The sequence below is a fragment of the Rhinatrema bivittatum genome, chromosome 11 (genome assembly GCF_901001135.1).
Source record: "Rhinatrema bivittatum chromosome 11, aRhiBiv1.1, whole genome shotgun sequence".
Taxonomy (NCBI): Eukaryota; Metazoa; Chordata; class Amphibia; order Gymnophiona; family Rhinatrematidae; genus Rhinatrema; species Rhinatrema bivittatum.
In genome coordinates, this window is record NC_042625.1 from 71332 (window position 1) to 95856 (window position 24525).

General features: G+C 46.6%; 1 protein-coding gene across 4 annotated transcripts in view; it reads left to right on the forward strand.

Moving 5' to 3' along the window:
• GAS2L1 (growth arrest specific 2 like 1) overlaps positions 1 to 24525 on the forward strand; it is a 181591-nt gene that overhangs the window by 38485 nt on the left and 118581 nt on the right. For all 4 annotated transcript variants that reach the window (XR_003859188.1, XM_029619648.1, XM_029619647.1 and 1 more), the window contains one exon: positions 4716 to 5396. Coding sequence is in view for 3 of the 4 variants with exons in the window: in XM_029619648.1 (XP_029475508.1) it covers positions 4743 to 5396 (654 nt within the window). In the remaining variant the exon portion in view is untranslated. The remainder of the gene's footprint in view (positions 1 to 4715; positions 5397 to 24525) is intronic.

Consider the following 24525-nt stretch of genomic DNA (forward strand, 5'->3'; position numbering starts at 1 on the left):
TGAACTAGGAATTATATCTGCTGCCTTTTAATAATTTAAACTGTGAGCTGTAGCTCTATAGAACATTTTAGTTGCAAACTGAAACCTGAATTCTCTAACCCTGTACCCTCAGGGGTACATTTTATAAAAAAGTACGCCGGATTTTATAAGATACGCGTGTATCTTATAAAATCCAGGGTTGGCGCGCGCAAGGGGGTGCACCTTGTGCCTGCCGTTCTGAAATCGGAGCAGCCTTGGAGGGAACTTTCCTTCCGCCACTCCCCCCACCTTTATTCCCAAAGTTACGCCTGCTCGGGCTGGCTGCCGGCGTGCCAGATTCCGGTCAGGGGGCTGGTCCGGAGGCTGGGGCCACGCCCCCCAGGAAAGGCCCGGGACTTACGTGCGTCCCGGGGCTTGCGCGCACCGCCAAGCCTATGCAAAATAGACTCGGCGCGCACGGGGGGGGGGGGGTTTGGGTAGGTTTTCGGGGGTTACGCATGTAACCCTTTGAAAATCTACCTCTCAATGTATTCACCGTTTTTGTAACACATTTTGTTATTGGAAAAGCGTGATATAAATAAATGAGGATAATGATGGAAGCGGTACATGCAAATGCATCTCATGAGTATTCAATGTGGATATCTTGAAAACCCAACCAGTCTGTGTCACTCAAGGACTGGAAATGCCTACCCCTGATCTACAATCTCATTCCCTGGAACCTGGCTAACTGGTAGCTCAGGAACACCAGGAGTGAATTTTTCACATTTGGATCCATAGAGGGGTTTGGTAACATGATGGGAGCTCTTGATGTGCTTTGACTAAGTTACCTTTAGACTTATTTATTTATTTATCGAGTTTTATATACACCTTCGTCCGGTTTCGTCATCACAACGGTTTACAGAGTTTCCAAAAGTTTTAACATAGAAAGTATTGTTATATATAAACTTAGTTTATGGTTAATCTTTACATTTCAGTTCTTTGTTATAATATTCTATTGTCTTGCGTCTACCAGCTTTGCTAGTGTTAATAGGATGGGAGTGGTGTTTTTAAGTCATTGGGTGAGTTGATATGCTTTGGTGAACATCCATGTTTTTAGGTTTTCTTGTGTTCTTAGTTTGATTGGGAGGGAGTTCCAGAGTTTATGGCTCTCTTTTGAGTTGAGGTGAGTTGTTTAGAATGAGCAGGTAGAATCTTTAATAGATCTTTATTTGCTGATCTGAGGTTTCTGTTTGGAGCATGCAATTTTATGGATGAACTTAGCCAGTTTGTTTGTTCTTCATATATTATTTTGTGTAGTATGGATAGCATTTTGTATTCTATCCTATATTTTACTGGGAGTCAGTGCAGCGATATCAGTGATATTAGACTTCGACGTACTGCTAAACAAGCTATTTCTTAGAATACACAAACATTTGCCGACTCCTCCTTCCTGAGGCAATGTAAGTGTTCAATGTGTTTGGAAAACTCTTGTTTTTGGCACTACAAATTGTATTCTGTTAAAATGTTACTTGCTGATAAGCAGAAGCCCATCCAAGCAACAGACTTCATCCATTCATTGTATTACTTTCAGTAGAAATATCTGAAGAGAGATCTCAGGAGACTCATAAATCTGACCAGCCTAGGGCTGGATACTAACGTGCTAAACTAGATTTAGACATTGATTGAATGATAATCAACAATGGTGTTGGAATTTGCATGTGATGAGTGCTATTAGTTATGCGTTTTGGATCGGAGTTTTTAGCACATCCAAAATGCGCGTCCAATGGTGTTACCCGGTATGCTAGCCTATTTGAGATGAGGCTGGCCTGTAGGGTGCCAGAGGCTGGTTCTGTTCAATGTCTTTGTAAGCAACATTGCAGAGTGGACAAGTAGCATAATGGTTAGAGCAGAGTTCAAATCCCACTGCTTGTGAGCTTGGGCAAGTCACTTTACCTTCATAGCTTTATGTACAAATTAGGGACTGAATTTTAAAAAGCCCATAGATGCAGGTATGTGGGGTGTGCATCAGCGACATGTATTTTAAAAGCCAGAAGTTACATGCATATATACTTGTGCACGAATAATAAAAAAAAAAAAGGGGCGGAGTTGGGGGGCAGAACATGGGCATTCCAGGGCAGGGTCAACTGTTTTGTGTGTAACTGCATATTTTAAAACTGGAGACCGCAGTGCATGTTAGCCACGTAACTTTACTGCTGCTCCTGATGGACAAGTCTGCAGCTCTTGCGTTTTTGAGCTTGCAGGACAGGATGAGGGGTTCTTGTCAACTGGGGGCATGAAGGATGAAGGAAGAGAGGGGTCTGACTGACTGACTGGGCAAACTGGTGCTTTCATTGGAAAAGCTGGGAATGTCCCACGCACAAGCATGTTTTAAAATCCACTTACATATGTGCATTAAAGCCGGCAAAATCACATGGAAGATATGCCAAGTAGGTTTAAGAGTAACCTCTTAAACAGGCCGATTCAGTACAGTGCGTTTGGCCGCATGTTTTCGACACGCGTCTATTACCCTTTATACTGTAAGAGGTAATAGCGCCTTGAAAACGTGCATCCAAACTTGCGAAAACTAATAGCGCTCATCACATGCAAATGCATGTTGATGAGCCTATTAGTTAGTCGCCCGGGATACTGAAAGTAAAATATGCGGCCAAGCCCCACATTTTACTCTCAGAAATGAAAGCCTGTCCAAAGGCAGGCGTTAACCATAGATGGCACCGGGTAAGTGTACAGAAAAGCATAAAAAACTGCTTCTCTGTACATCCTCAGACTTAAGTCATAGGCCCCCCTCCCCAAAAAAATACACTTAAAAAAAAATAAATAATAATTTTAATGGCATCCGTTTTCCAAATCCGTAGCTGAAAGTGGATTCGACAACAGACGCCGGTAAAATTAAGCGTCAGTTGTGGGACCAGCTGGCAGCCGCCACTTCCGCTAATAAGGAGGCGCTAGGGATGCGCTATTGTCCCTAGCACCTCCTTATTAGCACGGGCCCTAATTTAAATACAGAATCGCGCGCCAAGGAGAGGTGCTTGGGCGCCCGTCGGGAGAGCGGCGCTCAACTCTGAGCGCCAGCTCTCCCACGGGTTTTATTTATTTATTTAGCACTTTTATATACCGACTTTCCAATAACAGAGTTACTGATCAATTCGGTTTACATTCTAAACAGAAACATTAACTTGTCAATGTCTTACAATGAACAGGTAGCAGGAACTTGGATACAGATATATGGGGTTAATAACATAACGTAAATGCTACGGAGCCAAATGTAGGCTAAAGAAACAGGTGATAGGTATAAGGCTGGGTTTTATGTTTTATGAATCTGCCTGAAAATTAGAAGCACGCTTACGTGCAGTAGGCGTATTTTAAATCATACGCATGTGTGTGAAATTTAAAATTCAAGTGCATCTCTGCTTGTGTGCGAATCAGCCTGTCAGATTGTAAGCTCTCTGGGGACAGGGAAATACCTACAGTACTTGAATGTAATCCTCTTTGAAGGGTCAAAAAGTAGAATATAAATAAAATTAGAAGGGCAGGTCTGTTTGTTCTTTTGTAATGGACACTAAGATCTGCAGAAAGGGATAACACTCAAAGGGCAGTAGACATTGAGGAAGGATTCAAGAAAAGCAAAAAAAAAATAGTCATGTATTTGGAAATCAGAAATGCAGGGCTCAAATAGGTGATTGGTGGGAAGGAGGAAAAAGTTGGGGGTGAGATGCAGAAACTGATTTGGGGGCGACCAGAAGGCCTATCAAGTTTGCCCAGTTTAGTTCCTGTGCATGCCACAGATCAATTAGGATCTCTGGCATGCACAGGAACTAAATTGGTCAGATTAGATGGGCCTTGCAGTCCTTATCTGCTGTCATTTTGTGTTTCTACTCTCAAAATGGCCATACAGTCTGTCAAGGGGGCATGCAGAGGCGTAATGAGCAGGATAAGCAAGATGGAAATGCCCTGTATATGTCACTGGGAGAAGCTCATTTGGAATTTGTGCCCAGTTGTAGAGGGCGCTTTTCTGGAGAAGACATAGACCTATTACAAGGAGTCCACCGGAGAGCAACCAAACTGGTGCAGAACTTTCACTATAAGACCCACTAGATGAAATCTAAGGTCCTAAAGATACTTTGAGGGAAAAGGAGACTAGAAAATGCAAACAGATCATCAATGAGATACATATAAAGTACAAGAAGCAAACAGTTTGTCTTTGAAAAAGATGAAGTGCCAAGGTCAGACTAAAAGTCCATCATGCCCAGATTTCTAGTAAGTGCTGGGTAGATTCATTTCCTGTTGTCATTACCAGGCTTTCCCAAGTCTACCTGGCTAATGATGGTTTATGGACTTTTTCTCCAGGAACTTGTCCAAACCCCTTGTTGTACTGCTTTAGCTATTTGTTTCCCTCTATTTGCACCTTTGCTACCCCAGTTTCCTCCCCTTCTTCCTTCTGCTACATTCCCTGACCACATCCTCTGGCTTAGTGTAGCTCAGTTATAATTATAAATAAAAACTGTTCAAATGGTATAAACTAGTGCTGGTGTCTTCAATTTGTTGAATGAGAGAGAAAATCCAAATGATTAAGAAATACATTGCTGCTCAATCATTGTAGATAACTGTCAGTTAAATAGTGCCATGCAGAAAAGGATTATGAATGACTGGATGAACATTTTTGAATGTAACGGATAGTGCAATGAGAGAGGCATGCCTGGCTGCTTTTAAAAATGCCTCTTCGTTTTGTTTTCTTAAAGTAACAGACTTGTGAAGGATGCTGTAAGATGGCCGACCAGAGCAACATCCAGTCTGCAGCATGCAAGAGCATCCAGCCATTCCGCTCCAGTGAAGAGTACCTGGAGGCCATGAAGGAAGACCTGGCTGAGTGGCTGAACACTCTCTATGACCTGGATGTGCAGGTAGCAAATTTCATGGAGGTGCTGGAGACTGGTTTTTCTCTGTGTCAGCATGCCAACCATGTCAACCGTATTGCCCTGGAATTCCAGCAGAAACACCCAGAGGCTGCCCAGCGCATGAGGCTGCCCTGCAACGAGGTGACTTTCCAGTTCAAAAATGTGGCGCCTGGCTCCTTTGTAGCCAGAGACAATGTGTCCAACTTTATCCAGTGGTGCCGGCAGGATCTAGGCATTCAGGATGTGCTGATGTTTGAAACAAATGACCTGGTCCTGAGGAAGAATGAGAAGAACTTTGTACTTTGTCTTCTGGAGGTGGCCCGGAGGGGCTCCAAGTTTGGAATGCTAGCACCCATGTTGATCCAGATGGAGGAGGAGATTGAAGAAGAGATGAGAGATCAGTTGAGCTATGAGAGCCTGGAGGACACTCCACAGCAGGGGCAGGACCTCTGCTACCAGCCTCCAGTCTACCATGGCAGAGACCGGAGAATCACCCTGTGTGACCTTAAGAACCTGGATGAACTGGTAGGGGCCTACTTTTAAACTGGTAAAATTTTCTACTCCCCAGTAAGCTAGAAAATATATATCAGAGCATGGCATTTGTATAACACATCAGAGCATGATGGGACTGACTTTATACAAATAAGGTAGGGAACCACAGATAGAATATCTCCTCTGACATGCACTCTTGCTCTTCTGGGGTCTAAACAATACAAAAAAATGCTCTTTTATGATAGTGTTTATTTCCAGTGTAGGGGAACAAAAATAGTGCCATATGTAGCACTGTGACTTGATGAAAATGGGATTGGGCAGTGGTAAACTCCTTGTGCAGCTTTCTAACCTACTTCCTGATCCTGCTGGCATTCATAACCTTGTGTTCTGGTCGCATTGTTCCTATATTGGCACTGGTGATCACGTTCATAATGGAGCAATGTCATTCTATGACATTTACCTATCCTTTTGTTTCAGTTTTGCATCTTGTTAAACCAACGTCTAAGATTTTTAGAATGATCAGGTGGAGGCTAAGAAAAAATGGAGAGGCAGAAGGGGAGGAAATTGGGGTAGCAACGGTGCAAATAGAGGGAAACAAATAGCTAAAGCAGTACAACAAGATGAGTAGACCCTTTGTTTCCAGATCTGTCAGAGAAAGGCGGACATGCAGAGGTTTAAAGTGAAGAAGAGGGCTGTGTGGAGGGTGACAAGGTTTGATTAGAAGACTGAGGCTGAAATACTGGAGAAGGCACACAGATTGCTATAACGCATACAGACCATGGCGTATGACAGAAGGATAGATATTGCTCTATTTATAGCAGAGAGGGTTTGCATGCAACCAGGGCCAATGCTAGCTTTTTTTTTTTTTTGCTTCTTCCTCCTCATTCTGCTTTTTCTAAATGCTAAGGGCCTGATTTTTAAGAGAATTTTCACACTTAAAAATGGGTTTTACATGTGTAAATGGACTTTACCCATGTAAGTGGGCTTTTGAAAATTGCTGCAGTATATGCCATTGAATTGTCCATAGGATTTATCCACGCAAGTGCACTTTCCGTGAGTAAATGGCTTTTGAAAATTGCATGGGTAATCCTTTTCAAAATTACCCCCTTAATTATTTTTCTAATAACTAACAGACAATAGATACAATCTCTGTCAGTCTGTTTTTTATCTTTATCTCTCTCTCTCTCTGTCTCCCACATTCTGTCCAGGATCATTCTTCCATGCCAAAAAACCCCCATTTCCCTCCAGCAATCCAAACTTTCAAAATTGACAGCCTTGCTCTGAACCTAGGACAAGTGCAAGGCTATTAGGTGTCTTGGGTAAACTTTGTAGCCTTGTGACCCTCGTCCCATCCCCCTCATGGTCCTCTCCATACACAAATAATAATTATATGTTTAAATAAAAAAATTGACATGAAAAAGGACATTCAAAATACAGTCTTCTGAGGTAAAAATAGCACTTACAACATGTATATTATATTTACATACACTGCTGTGGTGCAAACCAGAAAGCCTTGCAAAAAAGCAAAACAGTTATTTGGAACCCATATGGTATTAGGCCTGTTGTAATGCATGTTGGCATGTGATCTTCAGAAAGCCATAAATAACCTGAATTATAATTAGGGCTTCTGGTTTTAGGTTTTTATAAATTGTAAATTTAGATAATTTATATTCCAGCAATTCGGTGTTCTTTGGGGAAACTAAAAATCAGTGTTGCATTGGTGTTGGGTACCTTTTCCAGTTCAACCAAAGACATACCTTTATGCAGCTGAGGAATCATTAGCATGAAAAAGGTACATTAACAAAGTGGAGGATCCAGGGTAGGAAAGGTTCGGGTAAGAGAGTACTAGGGGAAGGGATGTTAATCCGTTTTTTATGTAAAACATCTATTTTGTTCATATTGGAGGTGTTTTATCGAGGTTTATTAAAACAAAATCAGAAGTCCTATATATAGAAAACCTTCTATACCAAACAGCATTAGCTGCCAGTTCTCAAACAGCAACAACCCTACCTATGAAAAGGCAACACTGCAAATATTCTCCTAGTCAAGTAGGATGGTAGTCCTCACATGTGGGTGACATCAGATGGAGCCCGGCACGGAAAACGTACGCTTGTAGAAACTTTTACTGGTAGATTGAGCATGCCCAGCCTGCTACTATCCATGCGTCCACGCGAGGAGAAGGTACAGAGAAGGGCTACCAAAATGATAAAGGGGATGGAACAACTCCCCTATGAGGAAAGACTAAAGAGGTTAGGACTTTTCAGCTTGGAGAAGAGACGACTGAGGGGGAATGTGATAGAGATGTTTAAAATCATGAGAGGTCTAGAACGGGTAGATGTGAATCAGTTATTTACTCTTTCGGATAATAGAAAGACTAGGGGGCACTCCATGAAGTTAGCATGGGGTACATTTAAAACTAATCGGAGAAAGTTCTTTTTTACTCAACGCACAATTAAACTCTGGAATTTGTTGCCAGAGAATGTGGTTAGTGCAGTTAGTATAGCTGTGTTTAAAAAAAGGATTGGATAAGTTCTTGGAGGAGAAGTCCATTACCTGCTATTAAGTTCACTTAGAGAATAGCCACTGCCATTAGCAATGGTTACATGGAATAGACTTAGTTTTTGGGTACTTGCCAGGTTCTTGTGGCCTGGATTGGCCACTGTTGGAAACAGGATGCTGGGCTTGATGGACCCTTGGTCTGACCCAGTATGGCATTTTCTTATGTTCTTAGTCTCCTCTTTTCTGCGGTACATAGCCTGCGGTTGAGGAGCTCCAAATCCTTAAAAGCGTCTTCGCATATTTTCAGGGTTTTCTTTTTTCTGCATCAGGTCCCCCTTCGCGGTTGGTTCCTCTGGTAGGTGCCCTTGGCTTTTACTATCGTTATTCACAGTCAATTCCCGACTCCCGCTTCTTCATAGACTGCGTGCTCTCCTCCTTTTGTTTTTTCAATGGCGTCGCCGGGTTTTTGACTTGGCCCCCAGTGCCCGCAGACCATATCCATCACAGATCTGCACGAGGTCTGTATCCTCTGCCTGGGGGCCTCGCATAAAATATGAGGGTGTCATTTGTGCGATCATATAAGAACATAAGAAATTGCCATGCTGGGTCAGACCAAGGGTCCATCAAGCCCAGCATCCTGTTTCCAACAGAGGCCAAAACCAGGCCACAAGAACCTGGCAAGTACCCAAACACTAAGAAGAACCCATGCAATTAATAGCAGTGGCTATTCCCTAAGTAAAATTGATTAATAGCCATTAATGGACTTCTCCTCCAAGAACTTATCCAAACCTTTTTTGAACCCAACTGCACTAACCACCTCCTCTGGCAACAAATTCTAGAGCTTTATTGTGCGTTGAGTGAAAAAGAATTTTCTCCGATTAGTCTTAAATGTGCTACTTGCTAACTTCATGGAATGCCCCCTAGTCCTTCTATTATTCGAAAGTGTAAATAACCGAGTCACATCTACTCGTTCAAGACCTCTATCATATCCCCCCTCAGCCGTCTCTTCTCCAAGCTGAAAAGTCCTAACCTCTTCAGCCTTTCCTCATAGGGGAGCTGTTCCATCCCCTTTATCATTTTGGTTGCCCTTCTCTGTACCTTCTCCATCGCAACTATATCTTTTTTTGAGATGCGGCGACCAGAATTGTACACAGTATTCAAGGTGCGGTCTCACCATGGACCGATACAGAGGCATTATGACATTTTCCGTTCTATTAACCATTCCCTTCCTAATAATTCCCAACTTTCTATTTGCTTTTTTGACTGCTGCAGCACACTGAGCCGACAATTTTAAAGTATTATCCACTATGATGCCTAGATCTTTTTCCTGGGTGGTAGCTCCTAATATGAAACCTAACATCGTGTAACTACAGCAAGGGTTATTTTTCCCTATATGCAACACCTTGCACTTGTCCACATTAAATTTCATCTGCCATTTGGATGCCCAATCTTCCAGTCTTGCAAGGTCCTCCTGTAATGTATCACAATCCGCTTGTGATTTAACTACTCTGAATAATTTTGTGTCATCCGCAAATTTGACCCCCAAAGGGTGTCGTGCTCGCCTGGATAAAATGGAGAAGCTTTTTGGCTTCCCGAAACCCTCCGCTTCGGCATCAGTGTCCTCTCTTCCAAAGTGTCCCCATCCCTTCCCCCGGCAGTTCCGCTCTCCAGTACACCTAAGGATTGTGGAGAGGGAGATCGATCCTCTGTGGTCTCTCCCCTCCCCCCAACCTCGGGGTCATCATCGTCCTCAGTGCTGGGGAAAGACCGGGCCGAGCACTAGAAACCCAGGAAGCATAGTCACCGGTCACCGTCCCGACACTGTTCCGGTTTGAGAGTGGCATCGGCGGCTGCCAAGCCGCCCCTGAAGAGGCACTGGCCACCAGAGGCCCCATCCTCCGGTGCCTGAGGAGTTCCCAACTGGCAATGGTGCTGGGCACCATGTCCCCTCAGGTTCCCTCAGAGGGTGTGCTGGCAACACCTTGTCCCACTCCTCAGTCCTTACTTCACAGGACTTTCAGGAGGAGCTGAACCACAGGGTGCAAATGGCGGTGCTCAAAGCGTCTCAGAGCATCGAGCTGCCGGCGCCACCGGCCCTCTTACCGGTGCCTGAGCCTCCGCCTTCAATATTTGCGCCCCTGCTGGAGCATCTGGACATCCTTCTTGGCGCCCTACCGACGCAACCTGTGCCCAAGAGGCCCTCGATGCCTCCTCGGCCACCGATGCTTTCCACCGGAGGGATCCCGGTTCCTCTGAAGAGGATGAGGCCGTGGGGACCGAGCGCCCATGCCCGCGGTTTCCCGGGCTGCCGCTGGTTCCCTCTGGTGTACCATGGCCCTCGGTGCCTTTGGGGCTTGGGCCTAGGGCCCCTATGACCTCTAGTAGAAGCCGTGCCCCCACTGCTCCGACGACCCCTTCTCTGAGCCTTCCCCTCTGCAGGAGCAGTGCTGCTCCTCACTCAAGGACATTTAGTTTGCCAGCTTTGAAAGAGCCATGGCGGAAGCCATCCCTTTCCAGCTCCCTGTCGGAGGAGGACTCCGGTCATAAGATGCTGGAGGTCCTCCAGTTCATCGACGCTCCAAAAGAGATCATAGCGGTGCTGGTCCATGACATCTTTAAGGAGCTCCTCCTCCATATGTGGGAACACCTGATATCAGTGGCCCCGGTGAACAGGAAAGCTGATGAGACTTATCTGGTTCTACAAGCAGTGGGCTTTGAATGGCAGCACTTACCCCACAGTCTGCACTCAAAAAGGCCAGACGCTCCCGGACACATGTTTCTGCCCCACCTGGGGCGCGAACATAGGGAGCTAGATGGCATTGGGAGAAAAATGTTCCAAGGGCTAAGCTGGTGGCCTGTATTGCGGCCCACCAGCTGTACATGACCCAATATGACCGCAACCTGTGGAAGCAGGTCCAAGAGTTTGTGGAGAGCCTCCCTCAGCAAGAGTCCCTTGTGGCCATTGCCACACTGGGCCTTGAGGCAGGTAGACACGAGGTCAGGTCGACCTCCGTCTTTGAAACCGCAGCCCACCTAGCTGCCGGGGGCATCGGCGCCAGATGGCTGGCTTGACATAGAGCCTCCGACTGGAGGTGCAGGACAGACTTGCAGACCTCCCCTGCACAGGAGAGAACCTGTTTGGGGACAAGGTGAAAGAGGTCAAGGCGCAATTGAAGGATCAGCATGATATCCTTCTGCAACTGACTGCTAGCCCATCTGAAGCTCCTTCCACTGCCAGGAAATCTTTCAGGTCGGGCAAGCCCTTCTACTGGCCAAAGAAGTACTTCCCTCCAGCTGCCCGCACCCGGCCACCTCGGCCCAGTCCCAGAGGCTGCGGCCAGCAGCGGATACAGAGGGCCCCACAACATGCCCCGTCCTCCAGCTTTTGACTGGTGGCGAAGGGGCATAAGCCAAATGCCGTTTCCCCTGGCGGCTGATCTCCCAGTCAGTGGTAGGCACCTTCACTTTGCCAGCCGCTGGGAAGCGATCACTTCGGACCGGTGGGTCCTCTCCATTGTCCATCAGGGCTACTGCTTGAACTTCAGCAGGTTTCCAGAGATCGCTCCCCCATGTCCATTGTGGGATTCGTCCACCCATCAGGTCATCCTCCAATTGGAACTTTCCGCTCTTCTAGTGGTGGGCACAGTAGAGCCAGTTCCTCGCGAGCAGTGGGGGCACGACTTCTACTCGAGGTACTTCCGCATTCCAAAAAAGAATGGCGGCTTGCGCCCCATTCTCGACCTCAGGGCATTGAACCGCTGTCTTGTAAGAGAAAAATTCAAGATGGTCTATCTGGGCATGCTGATTCCGTTCCTCCAAAGAGGATACTGGCTCTGCTCCTTCAATTTGAAAGAGGCTTACGCCACCATTGCAATTGTCCCCAACCACAGGAAGTACCTCCGCTTCCAGGTGGGGACGGCATATTTTCAGTACAACATGCTGTCCTTTGGGCTGGCATCAGCCCCACGCGTATTCATGAAATGCTTGGCAGTGGTGGCTGCCTACCTCAGGTGTCACTCGGTTCACGTCTTTCCATACCTGGACGACTGGCTGATGCGGAGCGACTCACACTCCAGAGCCACTCTCTAACCTTGACTCTCAACATCTTACAGAATCTAGGATTCTTTATCAACTTTCCCAAGTCACATCTCAGTCTCCATGGCTGGGCTTTATCGGTGCCAGGTTGGATATGGCACAGGCAAAAGCCTTTCTGCCCAGGGATCGAGCGGATGCGCTCTCTTCACTGGATGCCCTCATCTGCAACAAGGCGACTGTACCAGCCCGTCTGCTACTCAATCTGCTGGGCCATGTGGCGGCCTCAGTCCATGTGACACCCCCCCCCCCCGGGCCTGTCCCCACATGAGGAACCCGTAGTGGGCCGTGCGGTGTCAGTGGCGGCAGGCATTCCAGGATCTGGAAGCGCTGGTGACGGACACAGACCCTCTCCGTCTCTTCCTAACCTGGTGGGAAGCCCTATCAAATCTGGAAATAGGACTCCCATTCCAGCCTGCTCTGCCCCAGGTGATCCTCACCACTGACGCCTCTCCTCAGGGGTGGTGGGCCTGCATACTCAGGGCCTTTGGACTGCGGCCGAATCCCGCTGCCAAATAAACTTTCTGGAATTGCGGGCGATCCGATACTCCGTGTGGGCCTTCCAGGACAGGTTGTCCTCATCAGAATGGACAACCAGGTGGCGATGTAGTACATCAACTAGCAGAGAGGCACGGGCTCCTTCCCCTTTTGTCAGGAGGCGTTACAGGTCTGGGATTGAGCCGTCTCCAAAGGGTTCTACCTGCAGGCCTCATACCTGCCGGGCCACCAAAACACGTTGGCGGACCGCCTCGGCCGGTCCTTCCAACCGCACGAGTAGTTCTTGAACCCAGCAGTAGCAGCCAGTCTATTCTGTCGCTGGGGCACGCTGGACATGGACCTGTTTGCCTCTTCCCACAATCACAAGGTGAGCATTTTCTGCTTCCTGATTCTGGGGAGGGACAGTCTGGCCTGTGACGTGTTCTCCCTCTACTGGGGACAAGGTCTCATGTACACGTACCCCCCAATCCTGCTTCTCTCAAGTACTCTGTTGAAGCTGCAAGAAGACGGGGGGGATCATGATCCTGGTGGCACCCTCCTGGCCAAGGCAGGTGTGGTTCCCTCTCTTCCAGGACTTGTCCGTGAGCGTACCGGTTCCGCTGGGGATGGCTCCCGACCTCCTATCGCAGAACCAGGGCACCTTGTGCCACCTGAACCTCTGAGCACTGGCCCTCATGACATGGATGTTGAGCACGTGATCATTCAGCCCTTACAGTTCTCAGATGGGGTGTCCAGGGTCTTGATTGAATCCTGGAAACCTTCCACCCTCAGATCCTACAGCTCAAAGTGAGTGTTTCTCCACCTGGTGCGGGAGCCTCGGACTGGACCCTTTCTCCTGCCCACTCCTCCACCTGCTGGATTATCAGTGGCACCTGTCCGAGTCCGGCCTCCAGACCAGCTCAGTCAGAGTAGTTATTTATTTATTTATTTATAATCTTTTATATACCGACGAACGTTGGGAACATCTCATCGGTTCACAGTAAACAGAATGCAGCTAACAAGCTTTACAGAGAACAATGAACAATCATGAATAGGAAAACTAGCTTTACAGAGAACAATCAATAATAGGAACTTTGTTTTACAGAGAACTATATAGAGTCAATAAAAAGGGGGAAAAAAGAGATAGAGAAGAGAGGGGCTGGGAGCTTTACAGATAACAATCAATAAAAGGAACTTTGTTTTACAGAGAACTATAAACAATCAATAAGAGGGGGACCAAAAAGAGGCAGGGAAGAGGGGGGCTGGTCAGCGGGAGTCAGGGAGGGATGGAAGGGATCAAAATAGTGAGTAAAGAAAAAGGGATTAGGAAATACAGGAATTCAAGTGCATTAAAAATAAGTTGGCGTTCAGAATATAAGGCAGGAGAACATAGAATTAAGAGGGGAAAAAGGCAATTATGAGTAGGCTTGGGTGAAGAGGGCAGTTTTCAGGTTCTGCTTAAATTTCTTGTGACAGGGTTCCTGACGCAGGAAGGCGGGAAGTTTGTTCCACAAGACGGGTCCTGCCACAGATAGTGCCCGGGCTCTGGTGGAGCAGAGTACTCCTCAACGCCCTACCACCAAGTACTCCTCAACGCCCTACCACCAAGGTGTTGCTGGGGCCCATCTCAGTCCAGCTGCTGGTCAGGCGTTTTTATGCGGGGCCTAGTCCAACTAAAACCCCCACTTCGCCCGCCGGCGACTCCCATGGGATCTCAACAACACTCATGTGACATCCGTTCAAGCCTCTCAAATCCTGTGACCTGAAGTTCCTCACCTGGAAGGCTATGTTCCTGGTGGTGAACACTTCTGCTCATGGGGTCAGCGAGATCCAAGCCCTGGTTACATACTCTCCCTACATGAAATTCTTCCATGATTGTGTAGTGCTGCGCACACATCCAAAATTCCTGTCGAAGGTGGTGACTGCGTTCCACATCAACCAGTCAATTATCCTTCCCACGTTCTTCCCGTAGCCTCATTCCCAACCGGGGGAATGAGCTCGTCACATCCTGGACTGCAAATGGATGCTCGCTTTCTACTTGGATCGTACAGCGAGGCACAGACAGTCCACCCAGCTCTTTGTGTCCTTTGACACCAACAGGCTGGGAGCAGCAGTGAGAAAGCAGACCCTTTCCAACTGGCTAGCGGATTGCATTGTCTTCTGCTATGAGCAGGCAGGCCTTTGGCTGGCCGGCAGGGTGAAGGCTTACTCTGTGCGGACTATTGCAGCATCAGTGGCCCACCTGTGGACAGTCCCTATCGCCGAAATCTGCAGAGCCGAGAGCTGGAGTTCACGCCACACCTTTTGCGGCTCACTACTGTCTTGAAAGGATAGTCGCCAGGACAGTGCTTTTGGCCAGTCTGTCCTCCGCAACCTAATCCAGTCCTGAACCCAACTGTTCTTATCTGTGGGTCCAGACTACCCCTGCTTCCCACAATGCCACAGTTCTGTTGTGCCTGTTAGGACCTTGTTTGGCTACTGTGGGTCCCTCTGTTCCCAACAGGCAGTCTGGAGCTCTGTAATCACCCACATGTGAGGACTACCATCCTGCTTGTCCTAGGAGAAAGCAGAGTTACTTACCTGTAACAGATGTTCTCCTTGGTCAGCAGGATGTTAGTCCTCAGGAATCCCGCCCGCCTCCCCATGATGTTGGGCTCACCTTCATTTTTGTTTTATTTTTTCACTCGTATTTTGCTGTCTTACGAGACTGAAGGGGGACCTCGTGTGGATGCGCGGTTAGCAGCAGGCTGGGCATGCTCAGTCTGCCAGTCAAATTTTTCTGTGCAGGGCTGTATCTGATGATGTCACCCACACGTGAGGACTAACGTCCTAGGAGAGCACCTGTTACAGGTAAGCAACTCTGCTTTAGACTAGGCCCTAAAACACCAATACATCTCCTATTAGCCTGGCTTGTTCTGTTTTCCTGCTATAGATCCCTATACAGGGATCTATAGCAGGATCTATATTAGCAGCATACCTGAATTCGGTCACACACTCAAAGATAGACCCTCACCAAATACAGCATAAAGAGACCATAACACATAAATAGTGACATGCAGACAAAAACTGAACTAGAAATTGTGACAAGCCAAACTGTGTATGTAGTGCAATAATGGAAAAACAGAATTGCCATTCTTCATAAAACAAACAATAAAATCAAGAAATATAAATCATAAATAGTAAACTCTTACTAATGAAAAGAATACATATTTCAAAGCAGCTGACAAATAGAATATCAAATAATTAAAAACTCAAAAACATTTTAAAAATTTCTCAAACACCAATAAAATATTCAAAACAGCAGACCCATCAAATAAGACTTTATAATTAAAACTAAGGATAAAAAATTTATCTCTGCTCCATACCTGGGAACTTTTGATTTTCCTGTCAATAAGTAGGGATGAATTAGCCATGCTGTCTGGGACGTCCACTAGGGGGCAGCCTGGATGGAGCTTCATAAAGATCAGAGCTTTGCTCTGCGGCTGCGCAGCTGCTCTTTCTTTCCCACGCAGCACCATCTTCCCTTCAGTCTGTTTATTTCCGCGTTGCAAGCCGCACACAGAGCTTCACAGAGATTTTTTTGATCCCTGTTTTCATTGTTTGTTTTTTTGCCGGTTTTTGGTATGACTCAAATAATTGAGCACTTGTGCGATTAAGCCTCCCCGACCGCCGGGATTCAGATTTGGTAGTGTGGCAAAATAATGTCAGCGACAGACGGCCATAACTATTGTTACTTCTGCCTTGGGCCCGGAGCATGATCAATTCACCCGCAAGAACTATGGCCACATGTCTCCTGGGCCCAAAGGCAGAGAGCTCAAAAAAATTGCCCGGCTTCGTGAAGAGGATTCTGGTTCGGGTACTCCATCGCTAGAGAAGCGCTCGGCCCATTATTCTCCAGGGCCATGCTCTGATAGGCCACATAAGGCCAAAAGAGCTGCTTCTCTGCAGTCCCCTGTAACAGCTTGTCCCCCTGAGGTGCCTGCACAGGCCTGTGCTACAGAGAGGCACAAAGTGTTGGGAGATGCACCGCATGAGCAAAAGAGCGTGCAGTCTAGTTCATTGAAGCACGCCTGTTCCGGAGCCTCCCCATCTTGCTGTCGACTCAGGAATCGACACGAGCGTCGACGACCAAATCTTCAAATGCCTGGCGCATGGCTGCATCAAGCGGAGCCGTCACATCAGCGCATTGACGCTCTTCCATCCACTCTATGCAGGATACCTCGGTGCAGTCGCAGCAGGAAAAACAGTCGACGCACCTGACGCCATCGGATGCCGAGCCTCCGAAGCATCAGACACCATGGGCTCACGAGTTTCACCAGCACGGGAAAAAGTCAGCATGGGCGGATTCCCAAGTGGGTTTTTCTTGGAGGAGCTGCTCGACATGGGGCTGATGTGGAACCCCTCTAGAAGCACTTGTCTTCGGAGCAGGTATTTTCTGACCTTTTCCTCTGACTCCCGCTGCAAATGGGCTTCTCCTCAGTTGCAGGAGCCCCTGCGAAATTGGCACAGAGCTTTCCATATAGAGGAGCACGCAACGCACCACGTATGGGGGGCCACCTGCAGACATCCTATGGGCGGCAATCTCAACCAAAGGCCATGGGAGGCAGACCACAGTGGCAAAGGCTTCCCTGGCGTCTCATGCCATGCCTCAGATCTCCAAAATGCTTTTTCAATTCTTCCAAAAGAAGAGGATGTTGGGGAGGTACCCATAATGGAGAAGGTTTTCATGGGTAATGATTCAGATGGACTGCATCAAATCACGGTGAACCTAGAAGATGTGGTAGGCCTGATTGACAAACTGAAGAGTAGTAAATCACCTGGACTGGATGGTATACACCCCAGAGTTCTGAAGGAACTAAAAAATGAAATTTCAGACCTATTAGTAAAATTTGTAACTTATCATTAAAATCATCCATTGTACCTGAAGACTGGAGAATAGCTAATGTAACCCCAATATTTAAAAAGGGCTCCAGGGGCGATCCGGGAAACTACAGATCGGTTAGCCTGACTTCAGTGCCAGGAAAAATAGTGGAAAGTGTTCTAAACATCAAAATCACAGAACATATAGAAAGACATGGTTTAATGGAACAAAGTCAGCATGGCTTTACCTAGGGCAAGTCTTGCCTCACAAATCTGCTTCACTTTTTTGAAGGAGTTAATAAACATGTGGATAAAGGTGAACCGGTAGATGTAGTATACTTGGATTTTCAGAAGGCGTTTGACAAAGTTCCTCATGAGAGGCTTCTAGGAAAAGTAAAAAGTCATGGGATAGGTGGCGATGTCCTTTCGTGGATTGCAAACTGGCTAAAAGACAGGAAACAGAGAGTAGGATTAAATGGACAATTTTCTCAGTGGAAGGGAGTGGACAGTGGAATGCCTCAGGGATCTGTATTGGGACCCTTACTTTTCAATATATTTATAAATGATCTGGAAAGAAATACGACGAGTGAGATAATCAAATTTGCAGATGACACAAAATTGTTCAGAGTAGTTAAATCCCAAGCAGATTGTGATAAATTGCAGGAAGACCTTGTGAGAATGGAGAATTGGGCATCAAAATGGCAGATGAAATTTAATGTGGATAAGTGCAAGATGATGCATATAGGGAAAAATAACCCATGCTATAATTACACCAATGTTGGGTTCCATATTAGGTGCTACAACCCAAGAAAGAGATCTAGGTGTCATAGTGGATAACACATTGAAATCGTCGGTTCAGTGTGCTGCGGCAGTCAAAAAAGCAAACAGAATGTTGGGAATTATTAGAAAGGGAATGGTGAATAAAACGGAAAATATCATAATGCCTCTGTATCGCTCCATGGTGAGACCGCACCTTGAATACTGTGTACAATTCTGGTCGCCACATCACAAAAAAGATATAATTGCGATGGAGAAGGAACAGCTCCCCTATGAGGAAAGACTAAAGAGGTTAGGACTTTTCAGCTTGGAGACGAGACGGCTAAGGGGGGATATGATACGAGATGTTTAAAATCATGAGAGGTCTAGAAAGCGTAGATGTGAATCTGTTATTTACTCTTTCGGATAATAGAAAGACTAGGGGGCACTCCATGAAGTTTGCATGGGGCACATTTAAAACTAATCAGAGAAAATTCTTTTTTACTCAGCGCACAATTAAACTCTGGAATTTGTTGCCAGAGGATGTGGTTAGTGCAGTTAGTATAGCTGTGTTTAAAAAAGGATTGGATAAGTTCTTGGAGGAGAAATCCATTACCTGCTATTAAGTTCACTTAGAGAATAGCCACTGCCATTAGCAATGGTAACATGGAATAGACTTAGTTTTTGGGTACTTGCCAGGTTCTTATGGCCTGGATTGGCCACTGTTGGAGACGGGATGCTGGGCTTGATGGACCCTTGGTCTGACCCAGTATGGCATTTTCTTATGTTCTTATGAATATCCTTCTAGCCCTCCTCAAGACCACTTCCACGGCTGCACAGGTCACCATCACTATCTCCTAGCAGGAGTTCACCGGTCCGGCGCCAAGTGGAGAATCTGCCTTCATCTCTGCAATCAGAACCAGAGGATTCCCCCCTCAGTCTTATTTGTCACTTACCATGCTTATCCCATTGGACCTATGGTTCAAACAAGGCATTCTATTAATGGGGTCAAGGTAATACCATGGTAGCACGTCTTTGTATTATAATCACTCCTTTGAACCGGGATTTAACAATCCAACTTTTCAGTCATGGCAACTAAAAGGGATTGTATACTGGGAGCACATCTGGGGTTCCAAGGGAATCTGCCCTTTTCAAGACATCCAACTTTGCTTTGGGTTGCCAGATACTGCTATTTACTCTTATCTCCAACTTTGCCATTTTGCCTCAAAGTCCATGCTAGGAATCCATCTACAGCAAGGCACCTCAGACTTCGAAACCTTTATATAAGAATGCGGAGAGAACTAGTAAATTGCTATCTACCTTATATACTATGCTGAGTATGTCGCCCCCATTGAAACCTACACATATAAGGGCATGGGAGGTGGATTTTCAGCAGAGTCTCTCTCAAAAGGAATGGGAAGAGATCTTCAGCAATATAGGCAAGGGCCTCATTTCAGCCTCGCTTATGGAGGTCAATTTTAAAGTACTATTCAGATGGTATTTTTATCCACTTAGACTGCATAAGATATATCCCCCGCCTACTCCATTGAGTGCTGGAGAGGATGCTCTGAGATAGTCTCTCTCTCTCTACCATATGTGGTGGGAATGTGAATATATAAAGAATTTATGGGTGGCTACTATCACTTGGTTGAGAGAGATTCTATCAATACCCCTTCATGTGCTGCCTCAGCATGCGCTACTGAATGCCCCCCTCATTCAGGGAGCAGATAGTGAAAATACTCTAGCCCGATACATATTCACCGCCACTAGAAGTGTAATCACACGATTCTGGAAATCAACACAGATACCCACACCTTCAGATGTATACCAAAGGGCTGCAAAAATATATATACTGTCTGAGATATCTGCTTATAAACACAAAACTAGGCATGAATTTGGGTTTATAAGCAGAGTGGAAGGCAAACTCTCAAACTACTGTTTCATGATGCATACAAATAACTCTTGGTTGTAGAGAACCACCGCCTTTATTGGTTGTAGCAGTTCATTATTTATTTAGGGTTTTTTTTATACCGGCATTCATAGGTACATCATGTCTGTTTACATGGAACTGAATTAACAGGAAAAGAGAGGTACATGAAACTGTAACATTGATAACAAAAACATCTTGACCTCATAGGCTGCATTGATCATCGCCTTCAGCAACGAGCCAAGGAATTCCTCCCACAGCACAAGGCTATTCCTCTGGCTCCCCGCTTTCAGTACCTGCTATCACTGCCTGCTTTGCATTCTTCTCCAGCAGCACACACTGAGGAAACCATGCAACTCGGGCAGGGACATCTCTCTCCAGTTTGGGCTATGTCTCTACTGTGCCCAGTGCCCAATCAGACTGGAAAACTCCAGAGCCTAAGGCCCAGGATGGGGTTGATCCTAAACTTCATGACTCTGGCCCCCCTATCTTGACTCTTCTTTTTTTTGTAATGTAGTGATTATTAACCATTGATAACCTTTTAAGAAAAAGATGTGTATACAGGTGCTATAAACATATGAATAACAATCCAGTTATGACATGTAGTAAATTGAGAAATGAAAGATGTAACCATATAAGTGCAACACCACTGAACATAAGTAAGAATAGTAAAGCTTGCCAAATAAACAAATATAAGTTTGAGATGTCTTCTTAATTGACTCGTTCTATCCCCCCATACCCTTGGAGGCTATTCAAGGTTTGGATAATAATCACATGTCAAAAAGGTCATGTAGAAGGAGCTGACTATTGCGTGGAGGCTCCATTCAAGGTATGGGTGCCAGATCCTGTGATATCCAGGTGAATGTTGGTGTTTTTGAGCTGTAATTTTATACATGATGCTCATAGTGTCTAATTTGTGAAGCAAATATTCTTTTGATGGAACTGTTGGTTGTTTCCAAGTGGCTGCTACAAGGCAACAAACTCCAATGCAATATTGATTAACCAATATACTTTCATATTTGGATCCCTCAACAGGCACATTTAGAAGGCAGTGAGCTGGAGATAACTCGATCCTCCACTGTAGAGTAGGGATGTGAATCGTGTGATCGATCGTCTTAACGATCGATTTTGGCTGAGGGGGGGGGGGGGGGGAATCTGATTGTCTTAGTTTTTTAGGTTAAAAAATCGTTTTATCGGGGGAGGGCGGGAAAACGGCACACCAAAACAACCCTAAAACCCACCCCGACCCTTTAAAATAAATCCTCCACCCTCCCGAACCCCCCCCAAAATGTTTTAAATTACCTGGGGTCCAGTGGGGGGGGGGGGTCCCGGCGCGATCTCCCGCTCTCTGGCCACGGCTGCGTTAAGAGAAATGGCGCTGGTGGCCCTTTGCCCTTATCATATGACAGGGCAAAGGTAGCGCCGGCGCCATTTTGGTTCCTGTGACCAGACGTCACGACTGCAGGAGATCGCTCCCGGACCCCCGCTGGACCCCCAGGGACTTTTGGCCAGCTTGGGGGGGGGGCCTCCTGACCCCCACAAGACTTGCCAAAAGTCCAGCGGGGGTCTGGGAGCGACCTTCTGCACTCGGGCCGTATTGCCAATATTCAAAATGGTGCCGGCGCTACCTTTGCCCCTCACTATGTCGACATAGTGAGGGCAAAGGTAGCGCCGGGAGTGATCTCCTGCCCGCGTGACGTCAGGTCACAGGAACCAAAATGGCGCCGGCGCTACCTTTGCCCTGTCATATGGTAAGGGCAAAGGGCCACGGCGCCATTTCTCTTAACGCAGCCGTGGCCCGAGAGTGGGAGATCGTGCCGGGACCCCCCCCCACTGGACCCCAGATAATTTAAAACATTTTGGGGGGGTTCGGGAGGGTGGGAGATTTATTTTAAAGGGTCGGGGTGGGTTTTAGGGTTGTTTTGGTGTGCCGGTTTTTCCGCCCTCCCCCGATTTACGATTTTTGACGATAAATCGGGGGAATTGTTGTATCGCGGCTCTAACAATTTTTGACGATTTAAAATATATCTGACTATTGTTTTAAATAGTCAAAAAACGATTCACATCCCTACTGTAGAGTACTGAATATAATATCTGACATATCTTGCCAAAGTCTCTGCACTTTAATGCATGCCCACCAAAGATGAAGAAAAGTTCCAACGTGACCACAGTCCTTCCAACAATGCATCATCACGAATGTGTGCTTTATGCAGTCTGTAAGGTGTAAGATGCCAACGAAACAGCATTTTATATCCATTTTCAGTTAATGAAGTAGATACAGAATAACGCTTAGTACAAGACAATATCTGATCCTATTCCTCAACAGTGAACTTCTGTCCCAACTCCTCCTCCCATTTTGTAGTATCTTGACTCTTCTTGTGACAATCTCCATAGGTGATCAGAACTTCTCCACCTTGGCTCTGGTGGACTCCGGAACTTCCTCCTGAAGACCTTGTTGGACCACCTTCAGATACTGACGATGTCCCATTAATCATTTTGTCAATCTATGGGGACCCGTTACCTGGTAGGACCTTACCCTCACCACAGCACTGGTGACATTATAAACCGGTATCCTTTATGTGGAAAGCATCACTTTCCACATGAAATCCATCCACCCCATGGTACTGGGGCTACTCTGGCTTCAACGCCACTCGCCTCAGTTTGACTGGACTTTGCTGCAGCTCTCCCAGTGGGGCCCCAGCTGCCATCATGCTTGGAGAAAGTGGCAGCTTCTCAATGCCTCCCCCTGGTGAATGCCTCATCAGGAATTCATCTGCAGTACAGCGACTTTTCTGATGTTTTCTCTAAGAAAAGAGCCAAGTCTCTACCTCCCCATAGAAAATACGATTGTGGGATCAAGCTGTTACCTGACTCCAAATCACCGTGGGGCAGGGTTTACCGGTTGCCCCTCCCGGAGACGAAGGGGAAGTCCAAATATATTTGTGAGAACCTTGATAGGGGATTCATCCATCGCTCCACTTCTTCAGCCGGTGCTGGTTTCTTCTCCCAAAAATTAACACCAACCCTGGAGCTGGCGTTAAGTCTTAAGGTACCCCGAGCCTCCACAAAAAAGAAAATACTGCTTTTCTGTGATTCCTCCTACTTATTATCATTGCGATACTAAGTAGGAGGAACCACAGAAATCAGCATTAGGGAAAAAAAAAGTCTTGATGGCAGACAAGTTAGGAAAATTGGACACTCAATTTATGGGTGTCTGTTTTTCCTAACCCGTGGCTGTGCGTGGGTTAATTGAACGTCCGTTTTCCTGACCGGCATACAGCCACATCCCCTGAGCGCCTGATGCCATGGATGTGCTAGAGATGCACAATTTATTCCGTACACATCCTATTTAGAGTGGCAGCTCATTTGCCTATTGCATCAGGCACCCAGGAGAGGGGGATGTGTGTGCGTTGAAAAAATGTACACCCAGTTTGGAGAGATGATTTTTCACGCTTGATATTGTATCGGCCCCAGAGAGAGAAGTGTTTGAATGGGCCTGGCTGTAGGGCCAGCCATTAGAGAGTACTAGGAATTAAACACAGAAATTAAAGACAGACGCTCTGCCGGAAATAGCTAGGGATAAAGTGAGTAAGTTAATACTAGTTATGCAGGTTTGTTTTTTTTGTTTGTTTGTTTTTTAACCTTTTTGGCTTTGGAAAAGGAAAGGGAATGAAATAGTGGCCCTCTTCCAGCAAGCCAGCTACTCTGCAGCTCAAGAAATACAGCCACAAGAAAAACCTGGAGTGGGGCAATCATGATACTGCAGCAACAGGTGAAGCAAAGCAGCCAGAGAGCTGGAAGGAAGGGAATAGCCATGTACTTCTATCTGATAGGAGTTCCCAGCTCTCCAGAGCCAGAGGGAAGGGAGAACCTGAGGCTGGAGGTATGGATGCTTGAGAAGCAAGCCAAGGCTGTGGCGCCAGAGAACCCGCTCCCAGATGCCCTGGCTGCACAGAGTAGTGAATGGCTACAGACGGTGGCTGAGATACAGGCAATTGCAGCAGAGATGGACCAAGTACGAGTGAGCTCTGGCAATGTGCCCTAAAGGATCATGCTGCGAGAAGGCCAGAGAAAGATGCCAGAGAGAACCCAGTGGAAGGAGTCGGCGGGCAGGAACCAGAAGGAGCTCAGAAAGAGGCACCACAGAGAGGGATATCACAGGAAGCCCAGTAGTTGCTGCAGAGAGTCCAGAGACTAGTACTTTTGGGAGCACAGAGGCAACTCCTGCAGAGAAGGCAGTTGGAGGTGCTGCCACAGAATGCCCAGAGAGAGAGGCCATAGAAAATCAAGGGAGCTGCCATGGAGTGGGAGGTGTCCTGGTGAGCCAAGTGAGAGGCGCCATGAAGACTCCAAAGAGAGGCATTGTGGAGAATCCAGAGGATGGCACTAAGGAGACCTCAGTGAGAGGGACAATCGAGAAGTCAGCTATAGAGTGGTCAGAGGTGTTGAGAGGAATACCATAAAGGTGGCACCAGTCACCGGAAAGCACCTACAGATAATACCAAAGAAACAGCCACTGGAGGTCCCACAGCTGGTTCAAAAAGATCTGCT